This window comes from Arachis hypogaea, chromosome 19 (genome assembly GCF_003086295.3).
Source record: "Arachis hypogaea cultivar Tifrunner chromosome 19, arahy.Tifrunner.gnm2.J5K5, whole genome shotgun sequence".
Classification (NCBI taxonomy): domain Eukaryota; kingdom Viridiplantae; phylum Streptophyta; class Magnoliopsida; order Fabales; family Fabaceae; genus Arachis; species Arachis hypogaea.
In genome coordinates, this window is record NC_092054.1 from 16,272,712 (window position 1) to 16,293,335 (window position 20,624).

The 20,624-nt window shown below is 33.3% G+C and overlaps 2 protein-coding genes and 1 pseudogene across 3 annotated transcripts; 1 reads left to right on the forward strand and 2 right to left on the reverse strand.

The window, feature by feature from the left end:
* Positions 1-1,935: 1,935 nt before the first annotated feature.
* On the reverse strand, positions 1,936-2,754 carry LOC112777995 (tubulin alpha-5 chain-like; annotated as a pseudogene).
* A 6,586-nt stretch (positions 2,755-9,340) lies between these two features.
* On the forward strand, positions 9,341-14,921 carry LOC112779676 (geranylgeranyl transferase type-2 subunit alpha 1). 2 transcript variants are annotated; one of them, XM_025824013.3, is made up of 9 exons: positions 9,341-9,717; positions 10,239-10,364; positions 10,491-10,653; positions 10,756-10,916; positions 11,536-11,640; positions 11,893-12,690; positions 12,807-12,987; positions 13,812-13,995; positions 14,243-14,921. In XM_025824013.3, the coding sequence occupies exons 2-9, from the start codon at positions 10,249-10,251 to the stop codon at positions 14,635-14,637; spliced, it is 2,103 nt and encodes a 700-aa protein (XP_025679798.1). In that variant the 5' UTR covers positions 9,341-9,717; positions 10,239-10,248; the 3' UTR covers positions 14,638-14,921. The 2 variants fall into 2 exon arrangements, with proteins under 2 accessions (XP_025679798.1, XP_029151208.1); XM_029295375.2 differs by having other exon boundaries at positions 9,516-9,717; positions 10,809-10,916.
* Positions 14,922-17,961: 3,040 nt separating this feature from the next.
* LOC112779678 (uncharacterized) lies at positions 17,962-19,095 on the reverse strand. Its single transcript, XM_025824014.3, has one exon. The coding sequence runs from the start codon at positions 19,093-19,095 to the stop codon at positions 17,962-17,964; it is 1,134 nt and encodes a 377-aa protein (XP_025679799.1).
* Positions 19,096-20,624: the final 1,529 nt, after the last annotated feature.

Below are 20,624 nucleotides of genomic sequence, written 5' to 3' on the forward strand. Positions count from 1 at the left end.
TTAAATATTTATGGACAGAAATGGTAGTTTATCAGAAAAAAAAAAGAAGAAAAAATTGGAGAAAATATATTTGGTTAAAAAGTGATATTTAATTATCTACAAATGAATTTAAAAATATCATAAAAAGGACATAGAACAAAGACTATGCATAATATATATTAAAAAAAATAAATTCTAATGCTAATAAAATTATTATATCATTCAATAAGTATTAAATTATGTGTCATACATGTATATATTTTTTTGAGAAAAAAATCTTTGAATTTATCAATAATAGAAGGAAAAGTATGAGGAGCCAATGAAATATTTATACAATGTGTACAATGGAGGTTTAGGGAGTATTAAAGATATAATCATTAGTGTTACCTTTTTTCATCAACTGAAATTTTTGGGATGAGTGGTATCATGACATGGTATTAGAGCGCTAGATCCGAAAGGTCAAGAGTTCAATCTTTGGTGAACCCCAAAATCAGTTTAAGCTTTTGGGAAGATGTTTATTATCACTAGTATTCAGATAGTTATTCTAGATAGTATAGGGGATGTTCATTTTGTAACTCAATAGCCCATTATACACATTGTACAAATAGTCCATTGTCTTCTTAGCGGGATCCATAATAGAATCCCTCTCAAGTTTTATAGGGAGATTTATTTTGGACTTTTATTTAGATTTTTAACTTGTGAGTTCAACAATAAAATCTTAGTTTATTAAAATATAAAATTGATAAATTAACTTAATATTAATATGAGTTCGTTGATTTTTTTTATTTTAGTTTTTTTACCTAGGATCTTTTAGGCATTACAAAAAATTAAAAAAAAATTTTGTTCTCATATATAATGACCACTAAACATAACATATAATATATGTAGTTATAACCCTTCTATTTTTTATAATGTCATTTTATATATAGTTTTTTAAATTGTATATTTTATGTATTTATAATATTATTAAAATTTGAATGAAAATATCCATTCTATATATATGTATATATATATATATATATATATATATATATATATATTCTTTTAAAATTATTGGTGCTCCTAGCTTCTTTTCGGAAAGTAATTTTTTATGAGAAAAAAAAAGATGTAATGCACACATATGTTCATTTTAAAGTGTATTGCAGTGATATAAGCCATTTCACAACTTAGTAGATCCAATTTTGTGTTGAAAAAGTTAAAAATGGTATAATATTACAAATTGTTAGATTAGCTTTTGTTTTGAGAAACTAAAAATTAAAAATTATAATATTAAAATTAGACCTTCTAATTTCTGTTTTCAAAAATTAAATATTTTTAAAGTTCATATCAGTGATTTCACTTTTTAAAAATTGAAAAAACTTAAAATATTAAAATCGAACCTACTAATTTTTTATCTTAAAAAATAAAAAATTAAATTTAAAATTATACCCTTTAATTTTGTTTTTTGCTAAATAATTTTTATATTTTAGAAAAACAAAAAGACAATATATTTAAAAATATTACGTTGTAACTCTATATTAAAATTTTGTTTCCCCTTCTTTCTAATGTCTTTGTGTTTACTGTTCACATGGTGTTGGTGTAAATGAATAAAATTCTCTACAAATTGCTGAAAATAATAAAATATCGAGTTAAGTTTTAAAGTGGTCCCTAAAATTACATTCGAGTCTTATAGTGGTTCCTCAAATTAATAGTTATTCATATTCATTCTTGAAGTTGCACTCCGAGACTCAGAGACATCCTTCAGGCAATTTCCGTCAATAAAATACCATCGAAAAGCTGATGTAAACAGGTTTCTAACACGTTGGCAAGCCTAAACGATGTAGTATTTGGTTTGGCACCTAAATTATGCTAGACGACGTCGTTTTATTTGCGTAAGTACATTAGTCCTTTCCTAACTCATCATTTCTCTTCCTCCCAAAACACAAATAAAGACCTTTTTTTTCTCTTTGTTACTTTTTAATAGCGTTGCTTTGAGATATCAAGGGCCCTCCTGCAAATATTATAGATGGCTTCATTGTCTAAGAGCACAGTGACATCAGTGTGCATGATTGGAAAGAACATTGTTGTATGGCTCTACAAGAGCCGTCCAAACCTGAAATAAAAAATTAGAAAGGAGAAAACAACACTGTTATTTTCAGGAAAAACAAACCCTAAAGTAAGGATTAGAGAATAGAACACATAAGGTAAATTCTTGAACAATAAATCTTCAAATAATACCTAACGGGAAAGATAGATGGTGAAGCTGAGCTTGGACTTCTTGCCGTAATTGACAGAGAGATGCTCAAGGAGGAGGGAACCTGGTCGGAGCCAGTATCGCCATCGATGGTGTCGAAAACGAGGAAGCCCTGAAGGCTGGTGCAGTTGTTGGCGAGCTTGCAAACATGATCAAGGTAGAGGTCGACGATCTCCTTGCTGACGGTGTAGTGTTCCTTGACGAAATTGTTTACGGCGTCCTCCATGCCGGAGATAAGCTGATCTGGGTGGAAGAGCTGGCAGTAGGTGCCGGCTCTGACTTCATCGATGACAGTTGGATCCAGATCGACGAAGACGGCATGAGGAATGTGCTTGCCGGATCTTCTCTTGCTGAAGAAAATGTTGAATGCATCGTGCGCCACTTCAAAGAAAGTGTCACTGGCAGTTATAGAAATCAGATTGAAAAATTGATGAATCGTAAAATGGAATTGGAATTGAAATTGAAATTGAAACCTAGTTAGTTAATTACCTAGGCATCATACCATCAGGCTGGATGCCATTGATAGAGGAAGGCTTCGTCATCAGCATCATTTTCTCTTGGTGAAGAACAATTAATAAGAGAAGGTCTGAAGCAAATTTGGGGATTAGGGTTTTTAAAATTTGTTTAAGGACTAAATTGTCATAGAAAAGTTTCGTCCTCCACATCAGTTACCTATTATCTTGCCAACGTGTCAGAAACAAGTTCACATCAGCTTTCCAATGACGCTTGTTGATGGAAATTGGTTGAAGAACAACTCTGGATTTCGAAGTGCAACTTCAAGGATGAATATAAGTAATTATTAACTTGAAGGGCTACTACGAGATTCGAATGTAACTTCAAGACTACTTTGAAATTTAGGGTTTGAAATATCTATATATATAAAAAAAAAAAAGAATTGCATAAAAATATATGTAAATAAATTAAAAAATTTAAAAGTTGAATTTATTTAAATAAAAAATAAAAAATAATTAAAGAATAAAATAAAAAATATGCAATAAAATTTGAGACACTACTAAAATCCTTAATTAGAACTAATAAGTGAGATTAACTTGTAAATCAATTCAAACTCAATTCATCAACCCTTCTATAAGTTTGTGACGTGAATTTTGAACATAAATATATTAAATACGCCAAATTTAAAGTTAAGCAAATAATAATAATAATAATAATAATAATAATAATAATAATAATAATAATAATAATATATAATTTTAATTTTTAAACACATGTACAATTTTTTTAGAGAAAAATTTTAAATAGCTCTAACAATTATCTTAAAAAATAACAACATTCTCAACAAAAAAAAATTTTTTTTTTCAGTTTTTGATCTTTATTTTTATGAGATTTATTAGTTTTTTTATTAATATTTTCTCTCTGTGTTAATAGAATAAGCCTATATGACATATTAAATTGTTAATTTATCTATTAAAAATTAACTAAGATTGACAATTTTTTTATTAGAAGTCTCATTGTCTTTTAAGAATAATTATTAATACCATTTAATTTTTTTATTATCTTTTAAATACATTAACTAAGTTTATTGTGTAAAATTAAGAAATATTAATAATTTTTAAATTATTTTTACTTATAAAAATTAAATAAAAAATATATTAATAATTAATGTGTCATATAAATATATTTTAAAGAGAGATTATTGACAAATAGATTAATCAATCTCATAAAGTTAAATATCAAAATCGAAAAGAATGTTGTAAAATAAATAAAGATATACTAAATATAAAATAAAGATGTATAAATAGAAGACTCTAGTATTAATATACTTAGCTCAATAATAATAATTCATATATATATTTACTAATATTATATGTTGTAATATATATATATATATATATATATATATATATATATATATATATATATATATATATATATAAAGAGAGAGAAGTATTTAGTAAAATTGGAACGTAAAGAGAGAGAATTTATTTGATTATTGCTGTGTGTATTACTTCATATCAGGTTTTCTATTTATAGGCATACATCGGCATCATTTTCAAACTTCATTAAAGTTCAGCCTGGCTTGGAAAAATCAGCCGCCCATGTAATCAATGGTCATCCACATCATTACCTTATCACAACACTCCCTCTTGGATGACCATTCAAGATTATGCCTCGTTAAAATCTTACTAAAGAAAAATTCAGTGGGAAAAAACTTTAGTGGAGGAAAAAGAGTACAATATCCTTTGTGATAGGGACTACCTCATTAAAAACCTTGTCAAGAAAAACCCAATGGAAAAAAAACCTGACCAAGGAAAAAAGAGTACAATCTTCTCCTCTTGTCGACGTCATTTAATGTCTCGAAATCGGCGCATCTCAATCTCATGTACTAATCCTTCAAAGGAGGATTTTGGGAGTGACTTTGTGAATAAATCTGCCAGATTGTCACTTGACCAGATCTGTTGGACATCAATTGTCCCTTGATTTTGAAGATCATGGGTGAAGAAGAATTTGGGAGAAATATGCTTAGTTCTATCACCTTTGATGTATCCGCCTTTAAGTTGAGTAATGCATGCTATATTATCTTTAAACAGGACAGTTGGAGCTATCTTATGATCAATCAGTCCACATGATGATAAGATATATTGGATCAAACTCCTGAGCTAAAAACACTCGCGACTTACTTTATGTATCGCTAGTATTTCAGCATGATTAGAGGATGTTGCAACAATCGTCTGTTTCCTGGACCTCCATGATATAGCTGTACCACCATATGTGAATAGGTATCCTGTTTGAGATCTCTCTTTATGTGGATCAGACAAGTATCCAGCATCTGTATAGCCAACTAATAGTGACTTGGATTCATATGGATAAAACAATCCCATATCAACCGTTCCATGAAGATATCGAAAGCTTTGTTTGATTCCACTCCAATGTCTTCTGGTTGGAGAGGAACTATATCTTTCTAGAAAATTCACAGCAAATGATATATCAGGTCGTGTATTATTAGCAAGATACATTAGTGCTCCAATGGCACCAAGATACGGTACTTCAGGACCAAGGATATCTTTATTCTCTTCTTTAGGATGGAATTGATCATTTTTCACATCTAAAGATCTTACAATCATTGGAGTACTTAATGGATGCGACTTATCCATATAAAATCTCTTCAAGATCTTTTCTGTGTATGTTGTTTGATGAATAAAAATCCCATTTTTTGTATGCTCGATCTGCAGGCCGAGACAAAATTTAGTCTTTCCAAGATCTTTCATCCCAAACTCTTCTTTTAGAGTTTTTATAATTGTTGGAATCTCTTCAGGAGTTCCAATGATATTTAAATCATCAACGTACACAGCAATTATAATAAATCCAGATACAGATTTCTTTATGAAAACACACAGACAGATATCATCATTCTTAAATCCATTTTTGGCCAGATACTCAGTAAGACGATTATACCACATTCGTCCAAATTGCTTTAGACCGTATAAAGATCTTTGCAAATTGACTGAGTATAACCCCTGTGAATATTCATTGGATGGTTTAGATATCTTTAGTCCTTCAGGGACTTTCATATAGATATCACGATCTAATGAGCCGTATAAGTAGGCTGTTACCACATCCATTAAATGCATATGCAGTTTATGATATGCAGATAAATTGACCAAATAACGTAATGTTATCGCATCCACTACAGGGAATACGTTTCTTCATAATCTATACCGGACCTTTGTGAAAAACCTTGTGCCACAAGTCGGGTTTTGTAGCGCACAACTTCATTTTTCTCATTTCGTTTTCTCACAAAATACCCATCGGTATCCAACAGGTTTTACATCTTCAGGTGTACGGACTACAGGTCCAAAGACTTCACGTTTTGCAAGTGAGTCTAATTCAGCCTTCATGGCTTCTTCCCATTTTGGCCAATCATTTTTTTGTCGACATTCTTCGACTGATCTTGGCTCAAGATCCTTACTTTCATGCATGATATTTAATGCCACATTATATGCAAATATTTTATTGACAATTGTCTTATTTCGGTCCCATTTCTCTCCTGTAAAGACATAATTTATCGAGATCTCGTTATTTTCACAATTTTCAGGTACCTGAACGTCTTTTGGCATTAAAACTATATCAGAATTTTGGACAACTGCAGGTGTCTTTACTATGTCTTTTTCAACAGAAATAGTATTTACCTGTTTTCTCTTTCGAGAATTTTTGTCTTTGGAACCGACAGGTCTGCCACGCTTCTGGCGTGTATTTGCTTCGGTGGCAATTTGTCCAACTGGGACATCAATTCGAATTGGGGCATTTTCCGCTGATATATAAGATTTGGTTATCCTCTTTGTATCGGAAAATGCATCAGGCAATTCATTTGCTATTCTTTGCAAATATATAATCTTTTGAACTTCTAGTTCACATTACCCTGATCGAGGATCTAAATGCATCAAGGATGATGCATTCCAATTAAGTTCCTTTTCAGAAAGCTTATTCTCTCCCCTTAATGTTGAAAATTTTGATTCATCAAAATGATAATCCGCAAACCGGAATTTAAATACATCCCCAGTTTGTATCTCAAGATACCTTACTATAGAGGGAGAATCATATCCAACATATATCCCCAATTTTCTTTGGGGTCCTATTTTGGTGCGATTAGGTGGTGCAATGGGAACATATATCGCACACCCGAATATTCTTAAATGGGAAACATTTGGCTGCTGGACAAAAGCTAATTACATATGAGAGAATTGATGGTAACTCGTTGGCCTCAAACGAATAAGTGCTGCGGCATGTAAAATAGCATGCCCCAAATCGAGGTTGGGAGATTTGTTCTCATAAGTAAGGGTCTAGCAATTAATTGGAGGCGCTTAATAAGTGATTCTGCTAACACATTTTGTGTGTGAACATGAGCTACTGGATGTTCAACACTTATTCCATTAGCCATACAATAAGTATCAAAGGCTTGGGAAGTAAATTCACTAGCATTATCAAGACGAATTGCTTTGATTGGATTTTCTAGAAATTGTACTTTTAATCGAATAATTTGAGCCAGTAATCTCGCAAACGCTAGGTTGCAAGAAGACAATAAGCACACATGAGACCATCTCGAAGATGCGTCTATTAGGACCATAAAATATCTAAAAGATCCACATAGTGGATGAATAGGTCCACATATATCGCCTTGAATCATTTCTAGGAGTTCAGAGGACTCAAATCCAATCTTTACTTGTGATGGCCTTAATATTAACTTCCCTTGAGAACATGCAGCACAACAAAATTCACTAAATTCACTAGATTTAAGAATCTTCTGATTCTTTAGTGAATGTTCATGTGAGTTTTCAATAATTCTCCTCATCATGGTTGTTCCCAGATGACCCAATCGGTCGTGCCAAGTTATGAATTCATTTGCGCTATTAAACTTCTGGTTTACAATGGCATGTGATTCAATTGCACTAATTTTTGTATAATACAACACAGATGAAAGTAAGGGTAACTTTTCTAATATAATCTTTTTATTTAAATCATGAGTTGTGATACATAAATACTCATGATTTCCCTCATTCATTGTTTCAATATGATATCCATTTCGACGAATATCTTTGAAACTCAACAAGTTCCTCAGAGACTTGGTAGATAATAGTGCATTATTTATTATGAATTTTGTTCCTCCAGGAAACAAAATTATAGCTCTTCCGGAGCCTTCTATCACATTACCTGAGCCAATAATAGTATTAACATATTCTTCTTTTGGCACAAGATGGGTAAAATATATATATATATCACTTTTGAGAATGGTGTGCGAACTTGCACTACCCACAAGGCACACATCTTCATTATATATCCTTGCCATTTTTTTCAAAGACAGATAATAATAATAAAATGAGTAGTATGCATAGTTAAATTGAATTCTTGATTGGAATTATTTTTCTAAGAAACACTGCACATAATGTCATATACTAAAATTTTATTTTAAAACTTGACACGTTTAATAATTTCAAAATTTATAAACATTAATATTTTATTATTTATATACATCATATTTGAAACTTAAATACATAGAAAATAAAACTTAACAATAAGTTCTTTACATTATTTATTTATATTGATACTTAACAATTTCACATATTAAGCTATTCCATCATTGATCAAATGACTAATATTTTTTTCAGGGTCCTCAAAGAAATCAGATACATCATAATGAGTAGCGGTGGAATTTTCAGCAACATCATTTGAAACGAAATTCGTCTCCTTTCCTTTGTCGTTTTTTTTCAAAGATGCTGGATAAAGATCGACTAGGTGCCTTGGGTACAACAGGTACGTGACCAATGGGCAATGGCCTTTCCACCACAATGGAAACACTTATCCTCTATTGATTTATTTTGCCCAATATTTCTTTCTTTATTCCACTTCTGGTGAGATCATCTTTTTTGAACATAATTCATCTTCCTTCCATAATTTTTCTTGTTACTAAAACCTTGTCATTTACCTCTTTTGGGGTAATTTGCCACATTTACTTCAGGAAATAGGGCAGCGCTAGCTGGGCGCGCTTCATGATTTTTTAAGAGCAACTCATTGTTGCGTTCAGCAACAAAAAGGCAAGAAATTAACTCAGAATATTTTTTAAATCACTTTTCTCGATACTGCTGCTGCAGGAGCACATTCGAGGCATGGAAGGTTGAGAAATTTTTTTCTAATATATTATTATCAGTTATCTTTTCCCCACATAATTTCATTCGTGAGGTGATTCGAAACATTGCAGAATTATATTCATTTATGAATTTAAAATCCTGTAAACGCAAGTGCGTCCATTCATATCGGGCTTGAGGAAGTATCACAGTCTTTTGATGATTATACCTTTCTTCAAGGTCTTTCCAAAGATCTGCAGGATCTTTTAATGTGAGATATTCATTTTTCAATCCTTCGTCAAGATGACGACGAAGAAAAATCATGACTTTAGTTTTACCTTTTTGGGATGCATTATTTTCAGCCTTAATGGTATTTTCAAGATCCATTGAATCAAGATGGATTTTAGCATCTAATATCTATGATAAATAATTGTTTCCAGATATATTAAGAGCATTAAATTTAAGATGAGAGAGTTTCGACATAATAAAAAATTGTTACTCCATATCAAGTTCTCTATTTATAAACATACATAGACATCATTTTCAAATTTCATTAAAGTTCAATCTGACTTGAAAAATCAGCCGCCAATGTAATCAATGGTCATCCATGTCATCACCTTATCACAACAAAGAATAACTTTTTTTTTATGGAAACTGGTAAAACTTCGAAAAAATGATGAGGGTAGGAATGGATATTCAATCAATTTTCTACCATAGCCAAATTTAAACTTTACACTTTTACAGTAGTAGACTGATTGTTAAGCTCAGTCTCCGCCCTACCTTTAACCTACCAACATCCCGTGCAAACCCCTCTTTGGTGACAACAACACCAGCGGCACGTCTTCGTCCTTCTCCGGCGGCGGCGACGATTGTTTCAAGACTCGCCTTTTGCCTTCTTCCTGTTGCTGTTCTGCCCCGTGCCTTCCGGTTCTGCTCTTATGTTCCACCTTCTTTCTCCTTTTCCTTTTTGCCCCAATTTGTTGTTCTTGCCACGATCTCTTGAATGGTTCAATTACGTTTCTTGTTTGTTGCAATTCCAATTTCTGTTTCATGATATCAATTCTGTTGTTGCTAAATGATGTTTGTGCTGAAACTTTGTGATCAAATGGTTGCACCTGTCAATTACAATGATTTTGGCTGAATTTTTTTACCTTTTCGTGGATTTAGAGTACAATATTCATTTGCATCCAAGAGAATTGATTTTGATAGCAAAATGCACTGTACTAAACTGTCCAATTTCTTTACACTATACAATTCCTATATACCATACCATATAGGCATATACTAAGCCTATCAAGTTTCAATCGGCTTTACTCTCAGAAATTGTTGATTCCTTTTTATATGTATCTGTGCATGTAGATATTTACTTGATCCATGTTACGAAGAAAATAAATACACATTCATTTATATTAATAATCCATTACTAATACACCATACTCATTCGATAGGAAAAGAAAGATGCACGGTCGTCCTCGGAATGCTTTGAAGGAAGAAGACACAGCAGCTCTATCAGTCAAAGCAGAAAAACTCCGATCGCTTCAGTCGCACTTCCTTGCCAATCACCACAACCGCATGTCAGTCCCTTTTTCTAATTCTTCAAAACCACTTGTTTCTTGTTTATTCAGTGATAATAGATAACTATTATTCTCAATTCAAATTGGATTTTTTCTTAAAGAAAATGGCAAACCTAATTTTAACAGATATACAAAGGAAGCTCTAGAGGGAAATGCGAAGTTACTAGAGAACAATCCAGAATGGCACACAGCTTGGAATTACAGAAAGCTCGCAGTTGAAAGCTTCCTCTCTGATTCACACTCAGATCCTGAAACTGTTAAATCCATACTCGATGAAGAACTCAGGGTGGTGAGTTAATTTATAGGTCCAGTCATTTCAAAACAGAAAAGGTTGATTGAAGTAAAATTTTGAAGGTGGAGTGTTGTTTTTAATAAGTAATAATTTTAAAAGGTTGAGAATGCACTGAGGAAAAATTTCAAGTCGTACGGTGCGTGGTATCACAGGAAATGGGTATTGAGCAAGGGTCACTCCTCCATTGACAAAGAGTTGCGACTTCTTGATGCTTTTCAGAAGGCCGATCCTCGAAATTTCCATGCTTGGAACTACCGAAGGTTTGAAATCCTGCTCCTTTTTCTTTGTTCTTTTATGTGTTGCAATATGATTTTCTGATGTTGCTTGTCGATATGAAAATACATGACATAGTAATAATATATGAAAAATACAGAAGTCGTCCTAGATCAGTATCAATATTGATAAACTGTTATTACTTATAAAGAAAAAAATGCTGTCTTCCTTAGTTCCTTTAGAGGATCTTAATCAAAGTGTTCATCCCCCCCCCCCCCTTCTCTCTCTTCCCCCTTCTCTTTTTGTTGATTGGGTTTAGCCGGCATAGGTTAGAAGTGAACTAGAAATTATAAATGACCGTTATTGTTTTGAAAGACGGTTGGCTGAGTTGGTAATGAACCGTTCCATATCTCACAACGATGCGACTTCCATTCTCACTTCCTGTGAGAGAACCATTTTGGTGGGTCCTAATCGATAAATATATCTGTAAATGCTCAAAGAACTAAAGGCATACCCTAATCTTGATAGGATAACTGGTTCCTAGTTTATCTAAACTTCTATTCCGTAAATGAAAACAAAAATGAAAGAAAATAATTGAAAAGCATTTATGCAAATTGAATTGATGCCTCATTTTTTATTTGTTAAGATTGGTGGTGCTTGTTTCAGGTTTGTTGCTGCGCTAATGAAAAGACCAGATGAGGATGAGTTGAAGTACACGGAGGAAGTGATAGGTGCTAATTTTAGCAATTACTCTGCGTGGCATAATCGTAGGTATGATATAAGTATTTGTTAGTTGTAAAAATTTTAATCTTTATAAACAGTATGTATATGTATATTTTTCTTATATTTTTTGAAGTATTTTATGTTTGCATTTTGTTAAAGGTTTTTTATTTCAGGGCTCATTTCAATTCTCCTAAACTCCATTCTTAAGTGCTCAGCTAATTTATAATTCTGTTTCGCTGGATAAAATGCGATTCTTGATGAATTTGTTTTATTTTTCATTCCCAATTGGGAAAATTTCAGCATCCTTTTATCTAATTTGCTAAAGAGAAAGGCTGAAGGGTATTTCCCTAAAGAGAACGTTTTGGAAGGGGAATTTGAACTTGTCCACAATGCTATTTTTACTGATCCAGATGATCAAAGTGGCTGGTTTTATCATCTTTGGCTTATTGATCAAACAGTGAAAATTGATGCTCCTCTACTTGTTTCATCTTGGCCTTCCCATGGATTTAATATAACTCTACAGGGAAACAAATGTCTTCATGGTTCTGGTTTATGTGTGTTAAATTCTACACTACCAAACACAGGGACACTTCCAATTATTCTTTATTTCAATCAAGCTGTTGAAGGTGTCAATTCGTCCACAGTAAATGTCAAATCCGAACTTTTAAGTGGGGATCTTGTTTGGAAACCGCTTTCAACAAACAACTCAAATAATGCTCAAGTTTGGGTCGCATATCTGGACATTAGAAATTTGGAGGTCCAACTCTCTAAAACTTATGTTGTAGAAATCAGCCTTGGTCATTCTAAGGGTATTGTATCTTCAAGTGGATATGATTATGGCCACCCTTCTCGTGTGACCTTTGAACTCTGTATACAGACTGCGTATACAGAGCCTGTTGAGCAACAGGAGGGAAAAAGTAATTCATGGAAGGATGACGATTTTCAAAAGTTTGATCATCTTCAGGAATCGGATCCCATTTGTTCTGCTGATCAAGTAACTAGTGAGATTGACCATATTCCTACAACTTCCGGTCGATGTGAGGAGGCAGTTGTTAATGAAATTAATCAATTTCGGGATTTGTTGTCAGAGATTGACTGGTAAGATTGATTCACTAATTGGATGATTTTGTGGTTTGAAATGCCACCACCTAATTTCATTTTGATCCTTTTTACCCATTTTTCTTTCTAATTATTATGCTTGCTGCATTTTGTAGTAAAATTGGAAAGCTTACACTTGCTAGACTGTTGACTGCTGTTGATTCCTTACCATCTCCACGTGCTAATAATATGGTTAATACTGAAGAAATTCTTCAACTTTATGACGATTTGATGAGGTTGGATCCAACACATTATCTTTATTACAAGGATGAGCATAGTCTAGTGCTACTTCGTCAGGTAATTGTTTTTCAAGTATTAAATATCCATGAAAGCATGCTTTGAAATTCCATCTACTTTTGTTAATAGATATGTGAATCTCAATGAATATGCATTACAAAGAACAACAAGGAAAAAATACCAAATAACTTGCATTTCACATTTATGCGATAGTACTATACTATCAATTTTGTTCTTAAAATGGATAAATTTACTTTGATTATTCTTGCTCTAGTATAATTTATAATAGACCATACTCCAAATATGTTTGATCAGCTTTAACTTAGGAAATGGTCAAGATGTTTCTCAAAATCGACTGAAATTAGGAAATCCAATAAAAGATGTTTCCTCCTACATCTGTTGGCTCATTTATTGATATCTGAAACTTTTTCTCTCCATCTCGTCTTCTTGTTTGCATCAGCCTTCTGTTGCTTCTCTATATTGATTCCACTTTTGCATTCTTGGTCACCTCAACAGAAAATTGCAGTCTGGTGATAAGCTTGCCAAGAAACCCAATAGATAGTTTTTTTGTACACTCTTTCTTCCTTCTATTTGTTCCCAAAAGATGATCATCTGATTACTTAAAAGTCAAGTAGGTCTGCCTTCCCAAAACTGAACAGCTTGTATAACAGTCCGAATCCAAGCTTTCAACATTGCCAATAGGTGCCGGTTACCAAGTTCGACACTAACTATGATATATGTATATTCCATCATTGTTGCGACAGAGGAAAGCCAGAAGCTTAGGCTTTAAGAGCATAAAATTTCAGTTAATTGTTCTTTTGCAAATGGTCAGTTTTTTCAGTCACTCAAATAATTTTTCACTTTCTATTTTGGTCATTCTGCAGATAACTTCATCTAGGGATTCTATACTACCATACTGCCACTACAAGAAAACTGCTATAGAGGCATTTGCCGGTTATGTCTGTCTCCGACTGCAAAATCTTTCATTGTCACGAATGGGGTCGATTGAGAATTTATTATGGGTTCAGACTTTAGACCTTAGCCACAATCAACTTCGATCAATTGAAGGTATAACTTCCATGTATTTATTTTCTTCTATAACTTTCTAATAACTTAACATGGTCTTATTTTGTATTGCGTACAAAATCTGGTGAAAGAACAAAATGGAAACTTGATTCCATCTTGGATGGTGAAATGTATAAGATTTTATCCTTGGCGATGCACTTTCGAGAATTATGCCTTCTCATTATATATATATATATATATATAGTGGAATTAAAGTTATCAACAATCAACATACTGAATGTTTTGACAGGATTGGAGGCAATGCAACTTTTGTCTTGTTTGAATCTGAGTCACAATAAATTGGGTAGTTTTACTGCTTTGGGGCCTCTCAGATTACTTAAGTCACTTAAAGTGCTAAATATCTCGTACAATGAGATTGGATCACACTCTATTGACACAAGAAGGTACCTGTGTTCTTCTCCTTTGTCTCACACTGAAGAATTTGCATGGGACCAGTTCGAAATCTTTGCAGACAGCATCGGCATTAGTGCAGCAACATTTTGGGAGCCTTTCTTGATATTTCAGAGTTTGAACTTGACAGAATTAGACACAAAAGGAAATCCGGTTGCTGATGAGAACTTCAGGTCATTTCTTGTCAAAGTCTTGCCTACGCTCAAGTGGCTTGATGAAGAGGACTTATCTTGAACTGAGGTTTTTAATAAATGAATTATCATCTTTCTTCTCCAACAATGTAACATTTTCATTCAGATTATTCACAAATAGGGTATGCTTTCCCTTGATAAATTGTAAGTTGTTTTTCCTCATCAGGTTTTTGTAGTAAGTTCAATTGAACGAGTATAAAGGCAACTATTTCTTTCTTCTGTCATTTATTTCTCCCCCCCCCCCCCCCCCCTCTTTTCTGAACTGTATGCAGATACCTATTACCTGTTTTGGGGGCTATATTATCAATTACATCCTTTATGATTGAATAGACCTTTATTTCACTACCCTAATCAAACGTTAATTATATTTTCCTGATGCTTAAGCTAAGCACGTGCAAGCCTTTTTGGGTGCATTTGTTTGCAAGCATAAAACAAAACATAATAAGAAAAATAAGGTAAATAAGGTAAATTAGATTTTTTATTGTTTATTATATCTTATATTCAGTTTATTATTCAACAAAACATAAAAATATTTTATTTTTTTGTGTTTATACTTTGTGTGATTGTGTTTTGTTCTGTCATGTCATGTTTTTTCCCTTTTTAAAATCATATACTGTCTTTGATATTTTTTGTTTGTTTTGCATTTGCATGTTAAAAAATACGGAGATATATTCCCATCTTAAAGTTAATCTTGCATCGTTCACTTCTAAACCCACCCATTATTGTGAATTAAGCCGAATTAGAAATGTATAACATCTCTAGCAGTTTTTGATGTCATAAAGCTTAGCGTTATGTGTTCTATTTTCTTCCCTCTTTCTATATTCTCGGGGCATGAGGTTCTCGAGAATTACACATTAAAAAATATATATATTTCCCGAATGTAGAGTTAACGAAAAAAAGAAAAGTAATTATTCCATGACGAATGATCAGATATTCAAAATCAAGGACGCACTGATTTTTTTAATTTTTTAAACCTTAAATCCTAAACTAAAAAAAACTTTTGAAAGGTGGCACTAAAACAATAAGTATATTCCATGATAACTTTTTTGATATATTTTTCTCTTTTAATTGTTCGGAAATTTTTATTCTTATTTTTTCAAAGTTAAAAATTTAAATTTTTATTTAAAATTTCATTAAAAAACAAAAGTACATCTTTTGGCAGACCAATCTGCTGGCCCACTCTATCTGCCCAAAAAAGAGAGAAAATTTTGACATTTATAACCGATTTAATTGGGTGGAAGATACTTATATCTGCTTGCAAATCAAAACTTGATTTGGTAAATTTTTTTAAGAAGGTAGTTGTTCTTTTCAAAAACACAAGTTTTTCATTATATGTTTGATAAATCAGGAAAATTATATATATATGCTTGTAGCTTTTAAAAGATATGAGTATTTTTAAAAGCATTTAAGGTGGGATTTTTAAAATTGACTTAAAATTATCAAAATTAAAAAGTCTAATATAATTTTATATATTAATTAATTTTTAAATTTAGTTCTTATATTTATATCTATTATAATATTTTTAAATTTTAAAAGTTATTTTACTAATTACAATTGTTATTTCTTATGTTTATTAAAAACCACTCTTAATTTAATTTATCAAACATAAATATTACTAAACCTAAGTTTGGTATGAACTATGAAGTGATATTTCGGCAATTTACAACCAAATGTAGTGAAAGGTCCTGCAAAATGGAATTGAACTCTAAATTATATGTGGCACTTGCGGATGCCAGAAGCGAGTTGTAGAAAACTGCATGCCTTCTCCTCTATTTTGCAAGTGATCGAATTTTAGTATTTTTTATGTGAATTTTTAAATAATTCTCCAAATATTTTTTTAAAATTTTAGATCAAATGTATAAATAATATGTTGAATATAAAAGTTATTTGTTACTTGTAAAATATTTTAAAGATATTTTTTTCATTAACAAACTATTTTGGTCAATATAATAAAATATCAAAAACGATTTTAGTATCTCAACCTATTTTAAAATTATGCAATTGTGGGTTCAGTAACATCATAAAATGACATGAAAAACAATAGTCATGCATTTAAAAACTAATAATGTTACACATTAAAGTCTCTTTCATAAATTAAGTTTAACCAAGTTAAATAATAAATCTTAAAATAATATTTAGCTATAATTAATTTTTTATATATTAGACCAACCATTTAATTAACAAAAGAATCTAAATGTGTACGCTTTTTATTTTTAATATAGGGGAAGGGTTGGGGTGTAACAGCATTGTGGAGAATAGAGGTGCTTTTCATGCATGTGGTGTCAGGAGGCTGAAATCGGACCGAACGATTTGGAATAAGGAACTCGGACGGTCCGATTAGAAGAGATCTACAAAAAAATAATTTTTTTATAAAATTCGGACGGTCCGTTTTGATTTTTTAAAAAAAAAAAAAAAAAATTAAAAACGGAGGGTCCGTTTTGTTTTAAAGGAAAAATTAAAAAAAACACAAATGGAAAACTGAGGGTCCATTTTCAGTTTTTTTTTTTAAAAAAAAAAAAAACTGTAAACGGAGGGTCCGATTTCATGTTAAATAAATAAAAAAAAAACAAAAACTAATCGGACGGTCCGATTTGTGATTAACGAATTTTTTTACAAAGAATTCGGACGGTCCGATTTCTCTCTGTCCCACATTTGTGTCTAACACTTGTATACACCATAACCAAGCACAACTCACACACTCTTCCAATATCAAAAAAAAATTAGCCAAATGTGTAATATTATTGTTTGAGAACTACAATGGTATGAGAAATGAATTTGATAGGTCAATCAATTAGTAATAATTAGATGCTTTAACTGAAAATATTCGAAAAGTTATTACCATTGTAACTGAAAATCTTAGAAAAGTTATCACCATTGTACCAGATTTTATATTTGTCAATTATTATCCCGTAATTGGCATCTAGCTGGCAATAGCATATCTGGTTGTCTCAAGTCTGAACTAACAATAAATTCGAAATCTAATTTGAATATTTGAATTTCAAATGTAACACACAATTCAAATTGAAATAATTTCCCTCTATTATTGCAGAAATTCGAATAATCTAAAAGAAGAATGAACTAGCAAAAAAAACAAACCTGAAAGCTGATTAAGACAGAACTTAATTCATACTTATTTAGTTATTTACAAACACCAAAAAGCCTCACTAATTACATAATCAACCAAAATCAAAACATTGGGGATAACTAGAACTTGACAATCTAATAGACCGGAACTAAAAAATTAAAAAACCTATGGCAAAAATCGCATGGAATTCTAATAACATTTTAGCCAAATATATGATTAAGACACCAAAAAATTTAGCAGCACCATTTTAGAAGTGCCGAATTATTTGGGCAGTGTTTTTTTTTAAGGTGAAGTGACTCCAATAAACGCCTTCTTCAATTCTGCACTGGCATCAGCTTCATTTGATTTTCCAGGAAAACCATTGAAATCAGAAGATTTCTTCTCACTCTTTCTGGGATCAGTATTCTTCCCTTTCATTCCATTCCTTCCAAATTCAAAACCTCCTCCTCCAGTGCCTGCAATTTCTCGCCGGAGATCCTCCACAGCGTTCCTCAGCAACCCGTTCTCAGCTTGAAGAACCTCCAGCTGCCTCTTCACCGTCAAACACGCCTCCGCCACATCCCCACTCGTCGGAAAACTCAATTCACCGTTCCCCTTCCCCTTTACATCCCTCAAATTGCCACCGCGGCCGCCACCACCGTCAACCATATGCTCAATTCCAATCTTATCCATCACCAAAAACGGCACATTCCGAAACGCAAATCCACTTGTCGTTTTTCCCTCGCCTACCTTCATCTCCGCAGGAACCCTAACTCCCCACCGAAACTTCAATGCTGCACGCCCCCTTACCGGCAGGGTCGTCCTCGCCGACACCTCCATGCCGGAGAACATCCCCGCAATCGCTCCGGCTGCCGGAGATGCCCCTCCCAAGATCGGAACCTTGCCGCCGCCGTATCCCCCAAAACCCCCAATCTCTGCCGCCACCTTCGCCGGCGAATCAACAACCTCAATCGAACCGTCGTCGTCAGAGCCAGCACCGCCGCCACCAACAACAACACCGCCGGCAAAACCTTTCTTATCGAAAATCGAGGACTGCGATTTCTTGAACGAGAAATCCCCAAATCGAGGCTTGAAATGAAGCATGAAAAGAGGGCTATTTACGTTGTTCCGGTTGCCGGTAAGGCGATTAGGTAGCAAGTTGAACTCGCAGCTCATGAGCATTGAGCTGGACAACGGGGAACCGAAGGGTCCGGTTCCAGTCTTGACAACGAGAGAGAAAGGGTTAAGAGAATCGTTGGGTCTGTAGGAGAGCCTAATGGAAGGGCCAGAGTCGAAGAAGGTTCCGAGGTTTAGGGTTAGTTCTTTGGAGTCGCCAGCTACGATCCCAGATTGGAAGGGCATACCTAAGATATTTAGTGGCACTTTGGCCCTTAATAAGGGCTTCTGTTCTTCGCGGAATTTCAGCGAAGCCTTCATTCTTGGTTGGTAGTGAAAAGTGAAAAGTGCCCAGACCGGTAGCGGCGCCGAGAGCAACTAACAGACAGAGAGAGAGAGAGAGAGAGAGAGAGAGAGAGAGAGAGAGAATTGGGGGATAGGGTTATTTCCCTTCTTTTCTATCTTTGCTACTTTATAAGTGCGCTCTTATTTAATATAGCTTGTAATATTCTAACGTAGCTAACCAAAAACCGAAAAGGGACCATTTCTAGTTTCGGTTCAGCCAATTTTGAAATCATATTTTAAACGATAATCGTATTTATTTATAATAAATAATACAAAAAACTATCACTATGTCTATACGGCTAATTTTAGTTAATACTATAGGAAAGTTTTCAATGGTCCAGACCACTTTTTTGGAATTCTGATGATCCACGTACGATTAGGTTACAGGTGTTGTTTTTGTCGTGTAGCATACTGTGAAATATCCTGAATGTCCCTGCAATAAAGTGAAAATTGAATATAGGGGCAGTGATCCATGATCAGCTTAAAGCATAAAGCAAGCCAAGTTGTAGCTGAGTCAGTTGGATGAAAAGTTGTATTCTTTAGGCCCATAAAAACATAATTGACTGAATTTGGGCTTGTATTAAATTTTGGAAGGGTTTTTTATTATGGGCCTTTTTGCCACGGTTGGCATTGTTGGAATAATGATGGTTTTAGTGATGCAGTTCGAAAAAGAAAATGAAGTCCGTGATGAAAATGGTCTGTGGAGGGAGGTTAGTGCAAGGAAAAGAGTTGCTCGTTAAAAAATGAAAACGATGGCGTTTTGTAAACCCCCAGTGCCCTAACGTGAAGGTGAGCACCCAGTCGTCGAGGCTTGGATGCTGTGGTCAACCGTCATTGTCTTTGTTCGCGGTGTTTGTTTTTTGTGTTATTGTTTCGTTGAAGATCCGTCACCTCTGTAACGGTGCTGGTCGGGATCGAAGTCAACAGGCATCGTATCGGAGAGCTTGTTCATCGCTGTAGGAGGAACGCACCTTTTGGCACCGATGCTTGTGAGTGACGCTACTGACGCCTGAAGATCGTTGCAGTGTGTCGCTGGTGGTCGTTGAGGTCTCATTGATTCAAGTGTCAGTTCAAGTGGTCATCTACCTTTGCCGTGTGTAGGTCACTAGTCAGTGAGCTTCAGTTGGGCAGGTATTTTTTTTTTTATTTTCGTTGCTGCATGTTGATGTTGTTTTTGAAAATTTAATTTATTGTTGAAATAAGGATTTGTCGTAGTAGAATTCAATAATGCTGTTGTGGCTGAAAATTATGATAATTTAATGAAGTTGTTTAAAATTAAAAATTTTTGTCATTTTTGGATTTGACTTCAATGCTTTGTTGCTGGAAAAATCTGACTGCATTGCGTTTGTTGCTTAATGTGATGAGTAAATGTTGAGATTGTTGCTGTGAATACTTAATTAGCCAAATCGTTGAATGCTGTAAATGCTTAGTTTGTTATTTCATTAGAATTTGGTAAACATCGGAATTTATCATATGTTGGCATTGAGTTGTGGTTTGAGATAATC